This window comes from Chiloscyllium plagiosum, unplaced genomic scaffold, assembly GCF_037043375.1.
Source record: "Chiloscyllium plagiosum isolate Xiang-an unplaced genomic scaffold, Cpla_swu_hap1 HiC_scaffold_8, whole genome shotgun sequence".
Taxonomy (NCBI): domain Eukaryota; kingdom Metazoa; phylum Chordata; class Chondrichthyes; order Orectolobiformes; family Hemiscylliidae; genus Chiloscyllium; species Chiloscyllium plagiosum.
Genome location: NW_028270146.1, coordinates 25,101,129 through 25,120,724, shown reverse-complemented (window position 1 = coordinate 25,120,724; position 19,596 = coordinate 25,101,129). Strand labels below are relative to the sequence as shown.

At 41.0% G+C, this 19,596-nt stretch overlaps 1 protein-coding gene and 1 long non-coding RNA gene across 8 annotated transcripts in view; both read right to left on the bottom strand.

Annotated features, from left to right (window-relative positions):
- Positions 1-5,096, bottom strand: part of bcl11ba (BCL11 transcription factor B a) — a 168,248-nt gene extending 163,152 nt beyond the window's left edge. For 4 of the 7 annotated variants that reach the window (XR_015757844.1, XM_043697142.2, XM_043697150.2 and 1 more), the window contains exon 1: positions 4,880-5,095. Coding sequence is in view for 5 of the 7 variants with exons in the window: in XM_043697142.2 (XP_043553077.1) it covers positions 4,880-4,934 (55 nt within the window). In the remaining 2 variants the exon portion in view is untranslated. Of the gene's footprint in view, positions 1-2,985; positions 3,996-4,879 lie in introns of those variants that run through there. The other 3 variants (XM_087989662.1, XM_043697151.2, XM_087989663.1) reach the window with 2 other exon arrangements.
- A 6,579-nt stretch (positions 5,097-11,675) lies between these two features.
- On the bottom strand, positions 11,676-18,962 carry LOC148149363 (uncharacterized). Its single transcript, XR_015757750.1, has 2 exons — positions 18,878-18,962; positions 11,676-14,663 (listed from the first exon to the last, which is right to left on the bottom strand). It is a non-coding gene; the product is annotated as an uncharacterized LOC148149363 (long non-coding RNA).
- Between the last annotated feature and the right edge of the window lie 634 nt (positions 18,963-19,596).

Genomic DNA, 19,596 nt, shown 5'->3' with positions numbered 1-19,596 from the left:
CATTTTTAATATGAAAACGTCACAACTCGTGGTTTGTAGGGCCCTTTTGTGGAGCTGATGTTAACGGCTGTCACTGAGCTATTTTTAAAACATCCACCAATTTTATTTTTTGTGTCCATGTAAATAAATCGGACAAGTCACTTCATCAAGTCGCACAGCTGAGGAGGAACATCACATCGAAAATTTTGTAGACACTTTTCTACATTTATGGGTGCACTGAGCAAGCAGGAATAACAAAGAGGGAGAAGGGGAAAGAGGGAGAAAGAGATTGGGAAGACAAAGCATGAATAGGAATGTTCTGATTCATCTGCCTCCTCTCAGCTCCCCGGCTATTGTACCGACAAGCACGTAACATTTTACTGCTCTCCACAGACAGTCGCTCAAAGTTTAACAACTTGCTCTGTCACAGGATTACAAGAAGCCTCATTATTTCAGTGATACAATTTTTTTTGCGTTATTTGAAAACCCTTAACAGGTTCTCGAGGAATATTAATCAGCAGCAAAACTGATCCCAACAAACTAGAGTGTACAGATAGATGTGTACGGACAGAACAATCTTATTTATTTTCTAAAAACCAAACCCAACAAAATTATAAGTCAAAATGAGCAGCAAATGATTTTTGTACACAACAGCAGGCAATGCAATTGTGACCCAACAACTCTCCAAGCAACCAAAAAAAATCTGCATTTGATGTACAAAATAAAATCTGAAATATTTAATATATGAAGACTCAGAAAAGGCAAATAGACTTGCAGTGATTGCTCTATCATTAATCAATTCCCACATCTGCTGTCACTTTAGCAAGAAAATGATGATATTCATCTAACCTACTCATTGACGTGTGTACAACTGCTGAAGTGTATCCCCTCTGCTTTAATTTATTTCTAAATAACTTGCTTAAGGCACTTTTTGTTTTATTCCTGGGTTTTATGAGCACAAAAACAATGAAGGAAGGGTAGAAGCTCGAAAGCATTCCCTTAAAGTCGAATGTTCTCTTTCTCTCTCTCTCTCTCCTCGCTAGCCTGGGCTAGCTAGTAGGAACTCCACAATAAAACAAACACAATCTCATTTTGTCTAAAATGCCTGCTTCACAACATCGAACTGATAGTTAAAATCTGATTTATTTAATGCATACAAACACAGCTCTCTCTCACTCAATTACCCACCTTTAATTAAAATCAAAACTCATCACTGCAGCATCCTAAATATTTTTAGAAGGTATGCCCCAAATATTTTTTCTCCCCAGCCACACAAACACACATTTCTTTGAAAAAAAAGGAATACACACTTTAATTTCCATTACGGGGTGCTGTTCAGTGTTTGAATTAATTCAAATACGACCAATATCAAATTGCTTTTGGATGTTTTGCTTTATTATTTTAATTACAATCTCCCTCCCACCCGTATATGAAATGGTTTAAGTTCCTCTGAAGATCAACACGGCATTTTGGTTTCACCAAACTGATTCTGATTGTGTTGTACTAGAAGTTGATGCAAAGAAAGAGCGAGATTTTGGAAATGGAGCAAAGATATGACATATTCTTCCTGAACAAACAAAAAAAGAGATTATATCGCACTGAAAGAATTGCAACGGTGGAATGCTGCAGAAAATGCTTTATATTTAGCAGGGTTGTGTGTATTATGTATGCCTGACAATGATACAGGTAAATGGGACTGCTACTGGTCACTAGAACAGGTTTCCTGGCTCTTAAGGCATTGATGAGTTGACTTGGAGCGCCCCCTTGCGGCGACAGCGCGTTACCGCCGCTCAGCAGCGCGGGACCCACGCGCTTTAAGTTGGAACCCTGGACAAAGTTTATTACAATTATAACTATCTCAATAGGACTCAATATCGTCAATGCGTTTGCGAAGGTTTTTCTCTTTTTTTCTAATAACAAAAATAAATGTTCCTTTTGCACAGTGTGCTTCCGATGCACAACACCCTCCGACTTTCAGCGCAAAGCAACCTCGATCGGCTGGCAATGGGAATTTCAAGCACACACTCTCTGCCCCGACCCCACCCCCCCTCCTCTCCTTTCATCAACCCTTTATTCAAACACAAAGGCAGCCAAAAGGAGTCTAACTCAGACCCAGCACAAGCCCAAGTTCAATGTCTAACCCTCCTCCGTCTCTGCAGCTCGCTCAATAACCTGCCCGCAGCCAGACTTTGCAGCACTGCACTAGAACACTGCAGAAATTTCGATAGCAAAGTCGAAACACATGCAAAGCAAAATACACGAATTGCATATGAAATTCTTTCACCTCTCTCTGCACAGCCTCCTCCCAACACCCCCTCTCCTCCCCCCCCCCCCCAAACACACACACACACACCATCACACAGAAATGCATCGACTACCCCCCCCCCCCCCCCCAGCCACTGTTAAGGAAGACGATTTATACAATGGGGAAAACTGGTGGATAGCAAGTTGTTCGGATCGAGTGAGAAAGTGGCATTAAAAAGCGACCAGTGCTGTTTCCACCATACGGTGCAAAAAGAAGCTGGGGGAGGGGGTGGGGGGATTCGGAATTGCATCGGAGCGTGTGGTATTCATTCTCTGTGACTGTATGAAAGGTATAGAGCAGAGCGCGAGTTTCCTCATCCTATTCCCGAACCGGGATGGACAGACGAGAGAAGAGCACGATTTTTTTTTGGGGGGGGGGAGGGGGAAGCTGGGGGTGAGAAGCGTGATTACAGAATGAAAGCAAATAAGCTACTCGGAAATGTGCATTAAAATAAATGCAACCTAAAGAGAATCTGTGTGGCAAGAGGCATTCCGATTTCCCGTCAGTTAATTTAATTTTAAAAATGCATGCAATGGGTCAGGGGCAGAATCGTTTTCAGAATGAAACTAAATCGTTACACTTTTGTTTTAACCTCTTCCACACACACCCTCCTCCCCCCCCCCCCCCCCCCTCCCCGCCCCCCAACACTATTTACGGCTGTCAAAGAATAAAGAACGGCAAAATGTCTCATATGCATTTACCTTTTCAGTGAGTTGCAGGGTCTCTCAAACCAAAAAGTGCGCTTTAAACCCCATAAAGACGGCAACGTGCATCCAATCTGACATGCAGACACGTTTTAAATGATAAAACAAAAGGGTCGGATTTATTCCCCACACATATATACCTAATACACCCCAGCATTTTGTTATTTCTGCTCAAAGTGTTCCCTTTTTACGCCCAATATCCCAATGCAACCGACCTCCCTCCAAGAACCCCAGCCGTACTAAACATGCATTTACCTTTTTTTTCGCGAGAAAAATGGAACCGATCTCCATCGAAAAAGAAAATGATATTCCGACCTTTGCACGGACACGCGACGCAACAACCGGAGAAAAAATAACATTATTTCTTCACACACGAAAAAAAACACACACCTTATTGCAAAGATCCCATTGCAAATATATTAATTTGCAAGACTGTGTGTGTGTGTGAGAGAGAGAGGGAGAAGGGGTGGAAAGCAAAATAATATCCCCGAGAATTTCAGACAAAACAAAAATGCTGCCCAACTCAGCATATATAAATATATATAAAATTACATTTTTTTAAAAAAAGGAGCAGCGACTGACACCTGATTTGCAAAAATAAAAGAGAAAGGGGGTTTTATTTTCCTAACATCGCAAGCAGCGGAGTGCATTTAGTGCTTTTTTTTATTTCGGGGAAGGTCGGGAGGAGGAGGGGAAGAGAGAGCGGTTGGGGGGGCAAGGAAAGAATATATTTATTTAAATTTTTAGCAGAAATAAGGGACATAAATATTCCGACTTTCTCCTTATTTGGCCACGTTTGGAACGTTGTGATCCGCCGCCTCGCGCTGGGCAGCTCCGCTCCACGCGCCACTCGCAACTTTTCAAACACTCTCCCGATCTTACACACACACACAAAATTTACCCCAAACACCCAAAAACATGCAAGAGCAGACACCCGTGCAATCATCAATGCAGAGAAAGCACTCCAACGCACTATTGCACAAACTTTTTTTTAAACCTCCTTTTCTTTTCGCCCCTCTTTCTTTCCCCAGCTCCTCTCCTTTCCTTTCACCCCCCCCCCCCCCCCGCTTTCTCTCCCCCCCAAGAGGCACACTCTCGGTAGAACTAAGTAAGTGGTTGCAAAGGGGGAGGAAAGGAGGAGGAGGTGGTAGTGGAGAAGAGGGGGGGGGGGGTTGTCCGGCAACTCAAACAAAAATTAAATTACGCGCAAAAAAATGTTTGCAAAAAAAAGGAAAAGCCGGAGAGAGAGATCTGCAAACCGAAGAGCGTAAAAAAATCTCTCATTTTGCAACTTTCCCCCAATATTAAAACAAAAACGTTTGCAAAAAAAAAATAAATCCAAGCGATGCCCCTCGTTGCGAAAGAAAAACTGCAATGCAAAACTGTACACGCACGGGAAGGAGGGCTTTTCAAAATTTATTTTCCTCCTTTTTTTCTGGAGGTTGTGGTGGGGAGGGGGGGGGGTGTGTGGGATAATATTAATCAAACTTATAGCGAGCTACGAATTTCCACAGACCGATCTTCAACCCAACAAGAAATAAAGAGAGCACGGGGATCTGGGGAGGGGTGGGAGAAACAACTCCGCCAGAATTTTTTAAAAGTCTCAGTGTTTTGTTGTCATCCTCCTGTGCAATCCACCTCAAACATTAGTTTAAAAAAGAAAACAAGAGTGGAAGGGGAGGGGAGAAAATAGAGAAAAACAGACAGCACAAACGCAAGCAAAAACAGCCTGAGATATTAAAACAATTTATAGTGGGTTCGGAAATTTATATTTTTTGAAAAAAAATACAAATTCTGAGGGGGATAAAAAGAAGAGGGCTGTTTTATTTATTATAACCATCATTATTATAATAATTGTTATCATTCTGTCTCTCTCTGAATGGTTACTTACGCGAAAATTCCCTTTTACTTAAATGCTGAGGGTTGCCTTGCTTGCGGCGAGACATAGTCGGTCACATCTGGAGCGGAAAGCCGGAGACTCCAGAGAAAAATATCTTCATCAGAGCCCCTGACAGAAAATAAATTGGAAATAATGCAAAGATGGCGGATGGAGATGGATTGTGGGACGGCCGTCAGTGAGAGGGAGGGAGGGAGGGAGGGAGGGAGGGAGAGAGAGAGAGAGAGGGGGGGGCAGAGAGAGAGAGAGAGAGAGCTGCTAGTGTACACACACTCACATACACACACAGAGAGACACACACACAGAGACAGGGAGTCTGACACTCACTCTCACACACACAGGATCACACACTCTCTCTCTCCCTCACACACACACACACTCTCTCTCTCTCTCACACTCTCTCACACACACACACTCTCTCACACACACAGACACTATACACACACACACACACTGTCAAGTTCAAGTGCGGACGTGACGCGCCCGCGAACTTGAACGTCAAAGCCCCGATGTTGAATTAGCCGCCAGCTCAATGGGGGCTACTACTGGCAAAGGCATCACATTGTCGGGAGAGGGAGGGAATTAAAATAAACATAAAGGCTTCCTCCTTCTCGCCCACTTTCCCCAAGCAAAGAGCCGAGGCACTTGCTTGGTTGTGTGTGTCTCTCTCTCACTCTCTCTCTCTCTCTCACACACACACACACACCTCCTGACACACCTCCTCTCTTCACACACATACACCTCTCTCCTCTCACGCACCTCTCTCCTCACACACCTCTCCCCTCTCACACCTCTCCCCTCACACACACACCTCTCTCACACACACACCTCTTATCTCTCACACTTCTCCCCTCACTCACCTCTCACACACACCTATCTCTCACAAACACCTCTCCCCTCTTACACACCTCTCCTCTCACACACACCTCTCATCTCTCATACCTCTCCCCTCTCACACACCTCTTATCTATCACACTTCTCCCCTCTCACACGCATCTCTCCCTTCACAGTTCTCCTCTCTCACACACACCTCTTCCATCTCACACATCTCTCCTTTCTCACACACACCTCTTTCACACAATTCTCCTCGCTCACACACACCTCTCCTCTCACACTTCTCTCCTCACACCCATCTCCTCTTATACGTACCTCCCTTCACATACACACGCGTCCTGACAGACCTCTCCTCACATATCAAAGACCTCTTCACAAAAATACCTCTTCTTATACACTCTTCCTCACACACCTCCTGTCCTCAAATACACACCTCTTACACACCTCACACACATCTCCTCACACCTCTTTCATTTGCACAAACGTCTCCTCACACCTCCCTTCCTCACACAAACCCGCCTCACATACGCACACCTCTCCTCACATACACTCCTCATACACACTATTCCTCACATACACACACCTCTCCTCACACATACCTCTTCCCACACACACCTCTTACCATAAGCGCACACCTCTTCTCACACACACTTCCTGACATACCTCCTTTCCTCACGTCTACAGACCTCTTCCTGGCACATACCTCCTCAAATACACAGACCTCAATACACACATATGGCACATGTCTCCTCACATACTTACACCTTTCTACACACCTCTCCTCTCACACACCTCCACACACACCTGATACCTCTCCTCACAAACACATGCCTCTTCACACAGACCTCTCACAAACCGCCTCATACATACACCTCTGCTCACACAGACACACTCGCATCTCACACACAGACATCTCACATACTGTACGAACCCGTCTGCCTGTCCTCACACACGCACCTTATCCCACACACACCCCACTTTTCTTCAATTTACCCCACATCGTGCAGTAAATGCACTGCACACTTTAAAAACAACATTTTTTTTGCTCTCTGCAAGTTGCACGTGTAAATAGAAACATCAATCCCTAAAAGCAATCTTTGTGTTGTTTTTGCAAGTTGCACGAAGATTATTTTATCCCTAAAAAAGTTTTCACTGCACCCTGCAAGTTGCCTGCATGGTATAAATAAACACAATATCTAAAAAAGTAATTGTCTTCTGCAAATTGCACTTTTAAAAATCCCCAACAAAAGTCTTCATTGTATTTATCAATTTGCTTTCCTTTTCATTAAAAATAATCTCTAGAAAAAAACTTCGATCGTTGTCTTTTGCAAGTTGCATGTATATTTCATTTTTCATAGCAGAGGCTTTAGTCCATAGGAAAAACTTCCCATTCATTTTTTTTCAACAATTTGCCTATTTTCCTTTAAAATTGAAGCATCGTTCTTCTGGAAAGCACATTTTAAAAAAAACTCCTTTCTCTCCCCATCCCTCTCTCTATCCTTAACTTTAAGTCTACAGTGACAACACTTTTTTTTAAATCGGCAAGTAAAAATATCTCATTTCCCCCAAACTTTCTAAGACTGCGATTTGAAAGTTAAACCGGACTCCCCCTAACTGACACTTTCTCGCAGACCTTTATTATATATACATATATGTTAAAATAATGAACTTTCCGAGTGGAGTGCATGGTTTTTTTTCGTTTCAGGGATTGTATTTTAAAAATAAGGGCTCAACTGTTTAAGAGGGGAGGAGGGGTAGGGCGGGAGGGCTGGAAGGGATTCATTCATCTGCAATTATGCTCATACGCGCACGTCTGGTAAACCGGAGAAGAGCGGGACTGCTGAAAGCTACTTACTGCTATGTTTGCAATCGTTTTTTTCTCTCTCAAGGAAATGCATTGCATTGCATTGCAACTGGCAAGCGAGCGCATTGTACAGATAGTGACTCACGCACAATGCATACACACGGCTAATCCGAGAACTACAGAGTTGGCAACAACTGCTTATTCAAACGTTTGATGTATTTTAGTGATTCTTTTTGAAGCTGGGGTGGGCTGGGGTGGGGGGAGTGTGGTGGGAGGAGGTGGAGAGGGAATGTACCGATTCATCCAGCTCCCTCCGCAACTCGGATCTGCTACTGGTATTGGAGCAGCTTTCATTCACATCCAGGCACAGCGCACTGGCCACTCGCTGCTGCGCGTCCGAATCCCCTTTGCAATTATTTTTTTTAAAGTGCGTTTGCAAGGATTCTGTCCGTAAACCGGCTACAAAGCGCTCAAATTGGGTGGAAGCATCCGCTTTGTAGCAAATCCAAAATAACGCGCAAACATTAAGGGAAAGGGTCGCTGGGGGACTGCTGGAGGTGGGGACAGGGGGGGTGAACGGAAGGTGTAGAGCAGTGAGACTCAATCCTCAAATGTTCGCTTGCATCTTTTCTGAAGAGTTTTATTTTCGATCCAGAAGAATGAAAGCAATGACTGAGCTGCCTCCAGTGCACGGGTTAACACGATTATATATTCAGTCATACACCACACACGTTATTAATTATGATGGGGAAAGGTTAGGGGCTGGAAATGATGCTTTTGGCATAATATGTAAGATTTGATAGTCTCCTCCACCACTGGCCTTGTATGATCAGAAGCGGAAAAAAAACTAAACCACTGACTGCTAATTAAACACAGATACCTCGTCTGTACAAAGCCACACCTCAATATTGATTAGTGACATCTTCAGCTACAATCCCACTGTGGCATTGTGTAAAACAGTCCCTTTTGGTGCTTAAATAGAAACGGGCATTTTTTAAAGGCTAAATTCTGTTTTGTTACTAAGCTGGAGGGCATTAAAACCATCGCAACGCTAGCAAAACACAATAAAACTTCAGATTTTATTTTTGCGGAAGGAGTTTGAATCTCTATAGCAGAAATTATTTAACAACACAGTAAGGGGCATACACACCACTCATGTTTATAGAGCGGGAGATGCAGTCTTACTGCAGTTCGTTATTGAAGGTAGGAATGAATGATTAACACTAGAGCATATTTGTTAGTTTATTAGATAAGTATAATCTCCCTCTCACAAATCAAAAACTAACAGACGCGGACTAAATTGAGCAGTGCTAAACTGCTAATAGCCACTCACAGTAACATTTTCCAATCATCTTTCTGACTAAATGAATTGGATTGATTTTAAATAGGGGGCTTCCGTTCGCCAAGCTCATACACAGAGCAGACATTTGCACTGATATCATTTAACTTTCTATGTTGTGGCTGGCAGCAGCTAATTTGCAAAGGAAAAAAAAAACAATTTATTTGAAAGGTATTTATATAGCACACAAAGGTCGGTGCCTGCTAATTCCATTGCATCGCCAGTCAACATGTTTGAAAGACTATCTCTTTTTTTCACTCTTTCTTCACAGCACCTCGCCCCCTGATCCGTCAATATCATTTTAGCACAAGCCAGTGAGGGACTCTGCTTTGACAGTGGGGGTGGCAGGCAGAGAAGGGTTAGAAGGATTTTCCTCCTTCAGATTCTGCAGACCCTGTCACCCAAGCTTGTCCAAGATTGAAACAGGAAACCAGGGCTAATAGTTTTCCCCTATCCCACCACCTACTCTGACTTGGAACTGATTTACTAATGTTGTTCAGGGGATGGGGAGGGGGTATAAACTGGCACCTCCAGTTTACTATTTTTGCAAAGTTTGTAACCCTTGGGAGGCTGATTCGGGAGAATCATGGACTGAAGGAGGGAAGGAAGAAATATAGAAAGAATCTCAGAGAGCAGGTTAACCCCAGATACGGCGGCCGAGCTGACCTCAAGGTGCCATGGCTCCATGTTCAGAGACCAGGCAAGCAGACCCACTTTCTGAACATATTCCTGGAAGTTTTTAATCTCTGATGTCCCAACGTGAACCGTCCTAGGCAGTCAAATTGCACCTTCCATCTTCCAATCTTTCCAATAATAATGAATAAATCAACGTGCATAAATAAAACGAGAGAAACACAATATATTTCATGCCTCCTCCTGCAGCAGGGGAATATTCAGGAGCGTAAACTCTTTATTTGTGGATATGTCAGAACATTCTTATGGATAAGAAAAGAAATAAACTAATAATATCACAGATAATCATTATCTCTAGGTAAGAATCGAAGAATTTTCAACTGTTTCTACCATGCACCCCACTTGCAATACTATTTTCATCTACGTGATTTTAAAAAAATCCTTTAATGTGCTGTGAGACATTATTGTACCGCAACTGATCATTTTATTTGTAATAAATTCTATTATACATGGAATTCAATGCACTGCAATTCTAAACTGTGCCCTGCCGAGCGAGCATCTAATATGCATACAGTTGGATGTTTGAGAACTAAGGTTGTAAAATAAATTAAGTCTATGGTATATTTGCTTCTCTCGCCACATACCATTAAGAAACAGATAGTTTAATATGAGGTGGAGTTTCACACACGCATATCCTAGTGGAATACATCTCATCTGCATATTGCCATTCCGGGAACAATTCCTTACATCTGTATTTTCTTTTGATTGGTGATTTTTTTTTCTTGGTTTTCAGTTTTCTAAATGCAAAATATTTTACTTTCCCTCTTCCTTTATTTTATAAATTGGGGAAAAAATACTGGCATAGAAGCACATTTTAAGATGCTTTCCGTCTAACCTGTGCCCTGTAGGACTGGCAACAGCTGTGTATGTTAGCATTTCCTCGTCATGTTTTAACGCAGGAGTTTTTAACATATGCTGCGTCTTGAATGTTTGTTTCTGTTCTCCAATTAAAGGAGGTTACTTCTGGCAACAAATCGCATTGTCAGGCATTCAACTCAAATAAAAGTACGTACACATAGATTGACATGTGCAGCACACCATTGGCATCAGTTACTTGCAGTCAAATTTTCCTGGCATATAGTATATATTGCGCCTGCATTAATTGTACGACACACACTGGACGGATGGCTTTCCCTGCTGACCGATTTTTCGTGAGCAGCAATATGTGAAACGCTCTGAATCATCCGTCTGTCAATGACAGACTGTAGTACTGTTCGCCATCAGCCACCCACAGAAGCCCACTAAGGGTTAACAGGCAATAATGGCTCGTTGAGGCTCAGCGTCGAGTTATGATCCTCCTCACCGTCCTGCCGACACACTCTCTTGCCTCACACTTGAAGATTCGCCTTCAGCAGAGAAACAGGCCACAAAAGAAAGCCTGCAAACTTTTACTAACTTTCATTTTGATCGCTGCATTCTTTTTTAAAAATGTTCCTGCCCGCGGCTGCGACAGGAATGGTTACGGTTTTGAATCAAGGCGTACAGTTTCTGACCTTCTCTTTGAAAGTTTTGTCATAGATGTGCCCAATCCCGACTAGAAATCCCGCTCAGCGAGTCTGTGGCACATTGGTTACAGGGTGATGTTCGATATCACGAACATACTGCAGACACCTTTATGATGCAGCGCCAGAATAGCGTCCAGCTATAGAGTCCATTCCAATTAAATGGCTGGGCCACACGATCATGAATGACATGGTCGACAGGAACTGAATGGATCCCAATTGATCATAAAACCAGAAGATTTGAAGCAGAAGTAGGCCATTCGGCCCGTCGAGTACACTGCCCCATTCAATGAGATCATGGCTGATCTAATCACCCTCAACTCCACTTTCTTGTCCTATGCTTATAACCTTTGATTTCTTTGCTGGTGAGTGGGCTTCCTTCTTGTTGCTGCTCCTGTTCACAGTCAGAAAGTCCCAAGTCCAAATTTTGTATTCAAACTCATCTGGTAAAGCTGACTTGAGGCTAGCTTTCCACTAAGCTGGTCAATGGGGTGTCTCATTGGGAAGGTCAAAAAAAGGAAAGCAGAAATTGTTTGCCTCAAATTATTGCTTGTTCGAATTATCTTTTCTGCCATCCTATCCCGTAGCATGATCAATTTGAGGCATAGTGTAATTGTAAGCACACACACACACACACACACAAACATAAACCCAGAGCTCATATTGTGAGGCATTCATTCAGAGACAATAGACACACAGAGCAATCTGTGTGGTGCAAAATAGCTACTTGTAACTACATTGGTAATCATCACTCTAAGTAAATGCAATGTGCTTTAGAAAAAAAAAACTGAACAGGAGCTTTTAGCGGCAAGAGCTTACATTGTACACTCATTCACTTAATCACAATACGGTGGAATCTTCACAGTTGAGGACCAGCACTAGCTAACCTAATTTGGATATTTGTTACACTCTTAGAAAGAAGTGATCTTTTAAAAGCGGCACAATCCAAATTATTTTCTGTTTTCCACTCAAGAAGTAGCTACAACTAGCATCTGACCACATTGCATAGTTTGTTCAGTGGAAAAATAGCTGATAGCAATTTTAGAGTGGAGGTGGGCTATGATATTTGAAAACTTTATCACGGACATTCATTTTATTTTTAAGTTTCCAAATATTGCAGATTAACAGTGAAGCAAAAAAAAACATTACACAATTATTTCCTTTACCCAAAATATGTACCATTGGGCGAAACATTGCACTTAAGAAGCAAAACGACTGTAAAGTTGTAACCTATTTCCAGTAATTTATTGACAAAATTAACTCTCTACATAAATATTTGTTTCTAATTTTCAGTGTAGGTTTGTGCATTTATTTAAGAGTGAAGAAGAAAGCAAAGTGGTATCTGTTGTCACAAATGCTTGCTAGGTTACTTGCCAGATGGTCATGGGTTTTAATCTGAATGCCATTTTATAATCAGATGGTTCAATTGATAATGACAAATAAGGCCTCACAAAATAAACCCTTAATGGCTCGCACAAAATAAAACTTAAGGCTGAGTATTCCTCAATCTCACAATTGAAACGGAATTAGAGAAAACCGTTGCACACCTTACAAATAGGCTTCATTTTCTCTGCTGTCATCCCAAAGGTGATGATAGTTACCCACTCTTTATTTACCATAGTGTGACAAAGCTGCAGTTTAATGCTGAACTCAATCCCCGTATAATAGAATGCATTTCCTCCTGCTTTAAAATGTAAGGAGACACCTCTCATTCTAAATGGGAATGGGCTGCACGAGTAGCTCTCCCTTTTGAAATATTCTCTCTTTCAGTATAATAAACACATAAACTAATGCCCACATGTTCCAGATAAATCCAGCGGCTATTGATAACCTCAAAAGTTTTTTTTCCCTTGGTCCATGTGAGGTTCTTTTTCTATGCTTCAGTTCAATTTCTGCAACAAAAGAAGGTAAATGCTGGCAAGCAGCTCATATTGCACATAGTCACTCAGTCAATCACAACACATTGTACTGTACACGCATAATACATAGGCTAATTTGTGACAGTTTGGAACTGCCTCTGAGTACTAAATGTGAATTCTATGAGTAATGTTTTAAAGCTGTAAATACATTGTAGAAATATTCATTTTGGAAGTTTTGGCACATTGCATCGGAATTTTCTCCTTCGCCTTCCTCTTTTTATTTCTGTTGCAATTTTGGGGTTTATATTGGCACTGTTTCCCATCACGCATGTTCAGTCACTAAATATTATTTACACACAAGCTAGTCTCTTCAGTTCAGCACGGGCACAATGCATTTTGCAGCAGATTTTGCCAGCAGCGTTTCAAAACTGCAGTTAGTTAACAAAAAAATTGTCTCCCTTTTTGTTGTTATTGACATTTTGGCAGACACCTGGCCTTCATTTTTGCAACGAATCTGGCTACTAGCAAAATAAATCAAATGGAGTGGGGCTGCTACTGGCAAGTGCCTACATAGTGCACATTCATGGGAGTCAGGTACAATACACTTATGTAAACTACCCTGTAGAGCTTAGAATTTACTGCACCAGTTAATTACAGCTCCAATTGTAGCAGAGCTTCAGCACTGTCATGTATTATCCTTTTTCTAAAAAAAATAAAATTCTGACCAACACATCACAACAAGTTTTCTCACTCACTTGACAGTCCTTTTGCTTCCTTCTTCAGAAAGATTTTTTTTTGTAAAGAAACACACACACACATACACACACAACTTGGAAAAGTCAGGCGACAGGAAGAGATGCATGGAAGGACAGAACAAAACACAAGGAACAAGAAAGAGAGAGAGAGAGAGAGAAATGAATGGGAGGAGTTGTTAAATTGACATTGTCCTATCAGAATACTGGAAGCCAACAGAAGTGAACTCATGAAAATCAATCACGGTTGCAGTGGGAGGGAAGGGAGCTTAGATCTGTGACATCAGAAAGGAATTGAGTGCTTGTTTACAGAACATACCCTGTTCCTGGGGTCCCTCACTAGTCTCAGAGCAGCACATGAACTTCACATGAATCAAACACCTTTCAGCCTGCAAATTCCACTATAAACTGTTTACTTAGGAACTCTCACTCTCATCTAGAACCTATTGCACTTTTGTTCTGACTTCTTGAAATGTAACAGGGCAGGCTTCTCTATTTCAAAGCAGCTTCCCATGAAGAGTTAAATTATCCCAGCTTTTCATCTGTATATGTGAAGCTGATGGCAATCCCCACAGAATGCAAAAATTCTCTCAAGTGTAATTTCACTCTAAGAGCAATCTTTTCCATTGGAAAATTCTCCCTCCTTGGAGAGAATGACTGGGTTGTCTTCCTCAGTAAGAGCTCAGTTTCAGCACATGACCGTGATGTTACCTATGATTGTACTCTGTGTTTGGACACTTTTATACCAAACATTTATACATTGCCTGCTTTAACATGATTATTTAAAAAGTGACTAAGAGAAAACTCTCAGAACCACTGAGATACAGAGGGGCAAAAGAAAAGTGGCTCCAGATTGTGTATGTTGAGAGGAGGTGGTCTAGGGTTTAGTAGTGATGCCTCCCAGGTATGAATAGCTTGTCTACAGCTCCTGTTTCAGACTTACATATAAAGGATAGCCTTTTCATTAGACAGCACCAACAGAACAGTACTTGACCCTGTGAAGCACAAAAATAAATACAGCATTAGTGATATGAATTAAACCGTACAATCTTTCAATTTACTGTATTGTGTCAATGCAGTAAAGGAATGAAGTAATTACGATACAGCCTCTAACAAATAAAATTACAACCATCTTTAAATCGGCAACCTTGCAATACCCTTCTGTCAGTCGCATGATGGTGTAATTACATCACAAAGAGTTGTTAATATCATTCTAGGAGTCACATGTGCTCATTAAAGTCCAACAGTGCACACTGAAGAATACTATCAGCCTATAGCAACTCAGCTGATGTTGGATAACATACCTGCAATATATATAATTTCTAAATAAATTGAAAGAAAAATGTTTAAAAGATTGCAGCTCAATCTCTGTGTTCTGATCATGTTTATCAATTGGCTCAGGTTTCATTGTAATGATTTATGATGTCATCCAAGCCTCTTAATTGGGTTACAGCCTGGTAACTCACCCCCAGGTACCTATTATTCTGTGCATAATCACAATATGTTTTGTTGCTGTTCTCTTCCACTGTCCTCGTACAATTAATGGGACCCAACACAGCAAAACCATTGCATCAAAATCAGAACTTAGTTTGACATTTCACAGCAGTGGAAGGTCATATGAAGCCTGGGAGGGGAGGCTTCTGCAAGTATCGTTGGAAATGTTGTGGTGTTTTTACAAGTGTAACACCTTACCTGGAGCTATTAGGATCAGATGTATCTCTAACTAATTTCCTTCAACTTCAGCCAGAGGGTGTTGGATTCTAGGACACATCATTTGGGCCTGCAGAATTCAACTAGTCCCTTAGCCAAAGGATGAAAGGCAAACAGAAGTGTTACCTTCTTCCCAATTGTCTAAATTACATTTTTTTAAAATTCTGATTATAATTTTCTCAGATATTGTAAGGATCTGGGTGAAATTCCTCAGAAAATATTCCCCCACCAAAGGGGAATAGGAGTTAGGTTCACTAATGCAAAAGATTAGGTGAGGCAATTTAAATTTTAAATATATACATACATTTAATATTACAGAAAACATGCAACTTTGGTGGTTATACACAGACTATAAATCACAAAGCTAAATAAGATCCTGAAAAGAAAACTAGTTATTATTTCTACCAGAGAATTCAAACTTTAACCTCTACTTAATTCGAATACAAACTTTTGAAAGAAAGCAAGGCTATTCATCATATGGCACAGTAAAATTACCTTGATCCCTGAGAGTGTAAGACATGTGTTCAATTCAGAATGGGTCTAGGAAGTGGAGACAACCAATACCAACAAATCTCTTCTAACAAATCTAATTATTTAAGTTATGTTGAGATATTTACAATGAATTTTTATGATTTTGCAGAACTCAAATGTAGGCATGGAAAATGGTCATTCAATTAATAATAGACCAAACCTAAGTATTATCCCTTAATTGGCTAGATGGCCTGTTCATTACAATTAGGTTGTCCATTCAATTTCCAAGAAATGTTTATTTCTCATTTATTCTTGAAAACATAGAGCTAATAAACAGTCATGTTGGTGAGTCTGTTGGGTCACATTATTGTGCCCAGTAAGATAAGATCTGGAGCCTAATGTTCCATTATCAGGTTATGATTTTACTTACCTGAACTAGCATTGTAGATTAGATTAGATTAGATTAGATTCCCTACAGTGTGAAAACAGGCCCTTTGGCCCAACAAGTCCACACCAACCCTCCAAAGAGTAACCCACCCATTTCCCTCTGACTAATGCAGCTAACACCATGTCCAATTTAACGCAGTCAATTCACCTAACTTGCACATTTTTGGACCGCTTTTGGACAGCTTTTGTATTACAGCATTAGCTGTCATCACAAGAATTTCCAGGATAGCGGCTTTTCAGTGTGTGTAATCTTAACTAGCACTTTCACATTGCTGTGAGAGGATTTGGCCATCTTATACCTGGCCATTTTTGCCCCTTGGAAGAATGCAGCTTGCTGTAGGCTTTACTGAAAAGGAGCTTTGGAGTTAATTTCTTGTATCTGCCCCGTTCATTTTAGATCTTATTCCTTCACAATGTAAATTCTCCTTTGAGGCATTGAGACCAAATCTTATTCTTCCTTTACTTTCCTTCTCTGCAGAAACAAATTTTTCCCTCATTTCCTGAAGCCATCAACTCCCAAACAATGCAACCATACGACCTAAGACAGTGGACCTCCTCCACAAAGTATTCTGACAGTCACTAACATATGGCAGTGACTTGTCACTGCAGTTTGTACATCAAATATCAACTGAAATTGCCACCAACTGCATCACCAGCTTTGGTAAATCATTGGAGCACTCATGCATTCATTGTGCCTTTTTGTATTAACCTCAAGTGAACTCTTTGATAAAAATAAACATTGTGGATGGACCTTCTGCTGTTGAATACATTGGTGCCACAAGTTCTTTCTAAGCATTATACTGGTTGTAAGTTGAGCCCTCCAATAAATGTGAAAATATTTACTTTTTGTTTTATAACATGACCAGCATTGTATAGGTAAAATTACACATGTTCTAGATAGTGCAGGTAACTCAGTAACCAATCAATTAAATCATTACAAGTTAAGAGAAGATGTAAGTCCAGCAAATCAAAGTAATATAGTTAACTGCCTCCCAGATATTCACAGGTAAGTAAGGTGGAAAAGCACAACAGGTCAGACGTCATCCGAGGAGCAGAAAATTGACATTTCAGGCCGGAATCCTTCATCAGGAAGGGCTCCTCGGATGCTGCCTGATCTGCTGTGCTTTTCCAGCAACACACTATCAACTCTGATCTCCAGCATCTGTAGTCCTCATTGTCTCTACAGGTAAGTAAGGTACTGAGCTACTTTTCAACCAGCAGGTCCTAACCACATAGCCTGGTCTGTTCTACTATTATGCCAGGACATGCATTTTGAACACTCTAATTGGTTCCAATATCTCCAGAATAAGTAGATGTAATATTAAAATATGTTTCTGCTTTTCCGCAGAATCCTGTGATCACTGATGGAAAGTGAAAATGTTAGAAAGGTTAGATTCAGTTCCAATCAAATGTTTGAATGGCCTTCAGTATTTACTTTCAAATATCAATTCACAAAGAGTGGTCACATTGACGAAAGAAGCATAACAATTCTGTGCAAAAATCCAGATAATTTAGTCCTCTTCAGGAGTGTAAAACAGTAACTATATCAGAGATTCTCTCAGCTTTTTATTTAAACTTTGTGCTACATTGAGGCAGTCTCATGTGTCCTTATGTAAAAGCCTCCTCAAAGCCTTTTTGACTGTGCTTTCATCCACATCTTCTAATTTTCCACCACTGCTCAATCTGTTCCCTCAAATGTGAAGCAGCTTGGAATGTTTTATTATGTTAAAGGTTGTTATACAAATGCAAATTATCATTATTTATTTGCTGCTTTTGTGAAGGTTGCAAGGTGCTTTGTAAAGGAGAAGGTGGTGTACTGCAATGGGGAAAGAACTGAAAGTATGATCAAAATGGCAGCTTTCCAGGAAACATAAGTGCAGAGACATCAGGTGGGATAGTAAGGTAAAGTGGTTCATAGAGGCAGTTCAAAAGTGCAAAATAGAAATGGCTGAACAGTTATGCCATGCGCGGTCGAGAGAGAAGAGATGACAGACCAAAAATCTGAGAATCATAGTATGCAAACTGGGACATCAGCTGACTGGGTATTACAAGAGTAAAGCATCAGTCAGCTCATGAACAGATGCACAAAGAAAGTGGAGAATTTAGATGCATGGGGACCTTCTTGGGGGGGGTCATGGTATAGGACAGGAAGCTGGGCAGCTGGATTTCGGCAAGTTGACATTGAATAGGGCAAAGAAAATCCCAGAATTGTTAAACCTTGGGATGACAAAAGTACAATGAGGAAGGTGGCAGCATTGGCTCTAACAAATCTCCAAGATTGTAAATCAATATCAAACTGCTAAATGATAAGCAAGAACATGCATATTGATATAAGAGATAAGCAAAGATTTTAAGTTTGCTCTTCATCTCTCATCCCCTCCGACCAGCTGTAAGAACATCTGCATTATTTCTCAGACAACGCAGTTTTAACTGATATGTTTTTCTTTGTAAAACAATACTTTGCACTTGATAACTTTTACAAATGACCATTTCTTCATCGGAGAATGTAAAATATTGGAAAATTGCAGCCCGGTATCCCAAGGCATTGTACAAAATAGCCTATACAGTAACAATTCCATACCATTTCAGGTGATGCACAGAAGTTGTGTTGAAGCTCCTCTGTTGTCAATTTCCATTCTTGCTGTATACTGAAATCGTCACTGAATGTTAACCTCTTCAAGTCAGTCCCTTTACAGACTCAAGTAATTTTTTGGGGTTGCATGGTAGGGAGCTTGGAAGAGAAGGAGTCATAATTTAAGTGTATTCACTTCTGGAAACAAGCCATACATCTACCACGCCCTACCCAAAGAAAATGTTAATGGGATATGTTAATAGATCTGCGCTGGGTAATTGAGATGCCTCTAATTCCTGTTGTATTATTATATAAAGCCCTTTAAATTACGAATGATCATCCCTAACCTCAGGTAGTGCAGCCAGTGACGAGAGGTTTGCAATTAAGTTCAGCGCTCTTGGGGTGAGTAGGAAAAAAGTGACCTGGTGATCTGATCCTAGCTATGTTCCAGTGGCAAGAGCTGCAAGTATGTTTATTTGGACCTTCAGTGGGGACAGAATTGGTTTTCAATGTCACAGACCCTCCCCTCTCTAAGGTATGAATCACCACCCAAAATTCACTGCCTATCTAAACTCAGGCATAGTAAGTGGTCACTGTGACTCAGTGGAAGAGACTGGGTCACTTCTGTGGTGCACCTTCAAAAAGAGAGTTAATAAACACAGTTCTGCATATTTTGAATTATCTTTCAGGCTTTTCCTGCCGTTCATTCCTATACATGCAAACGCAAA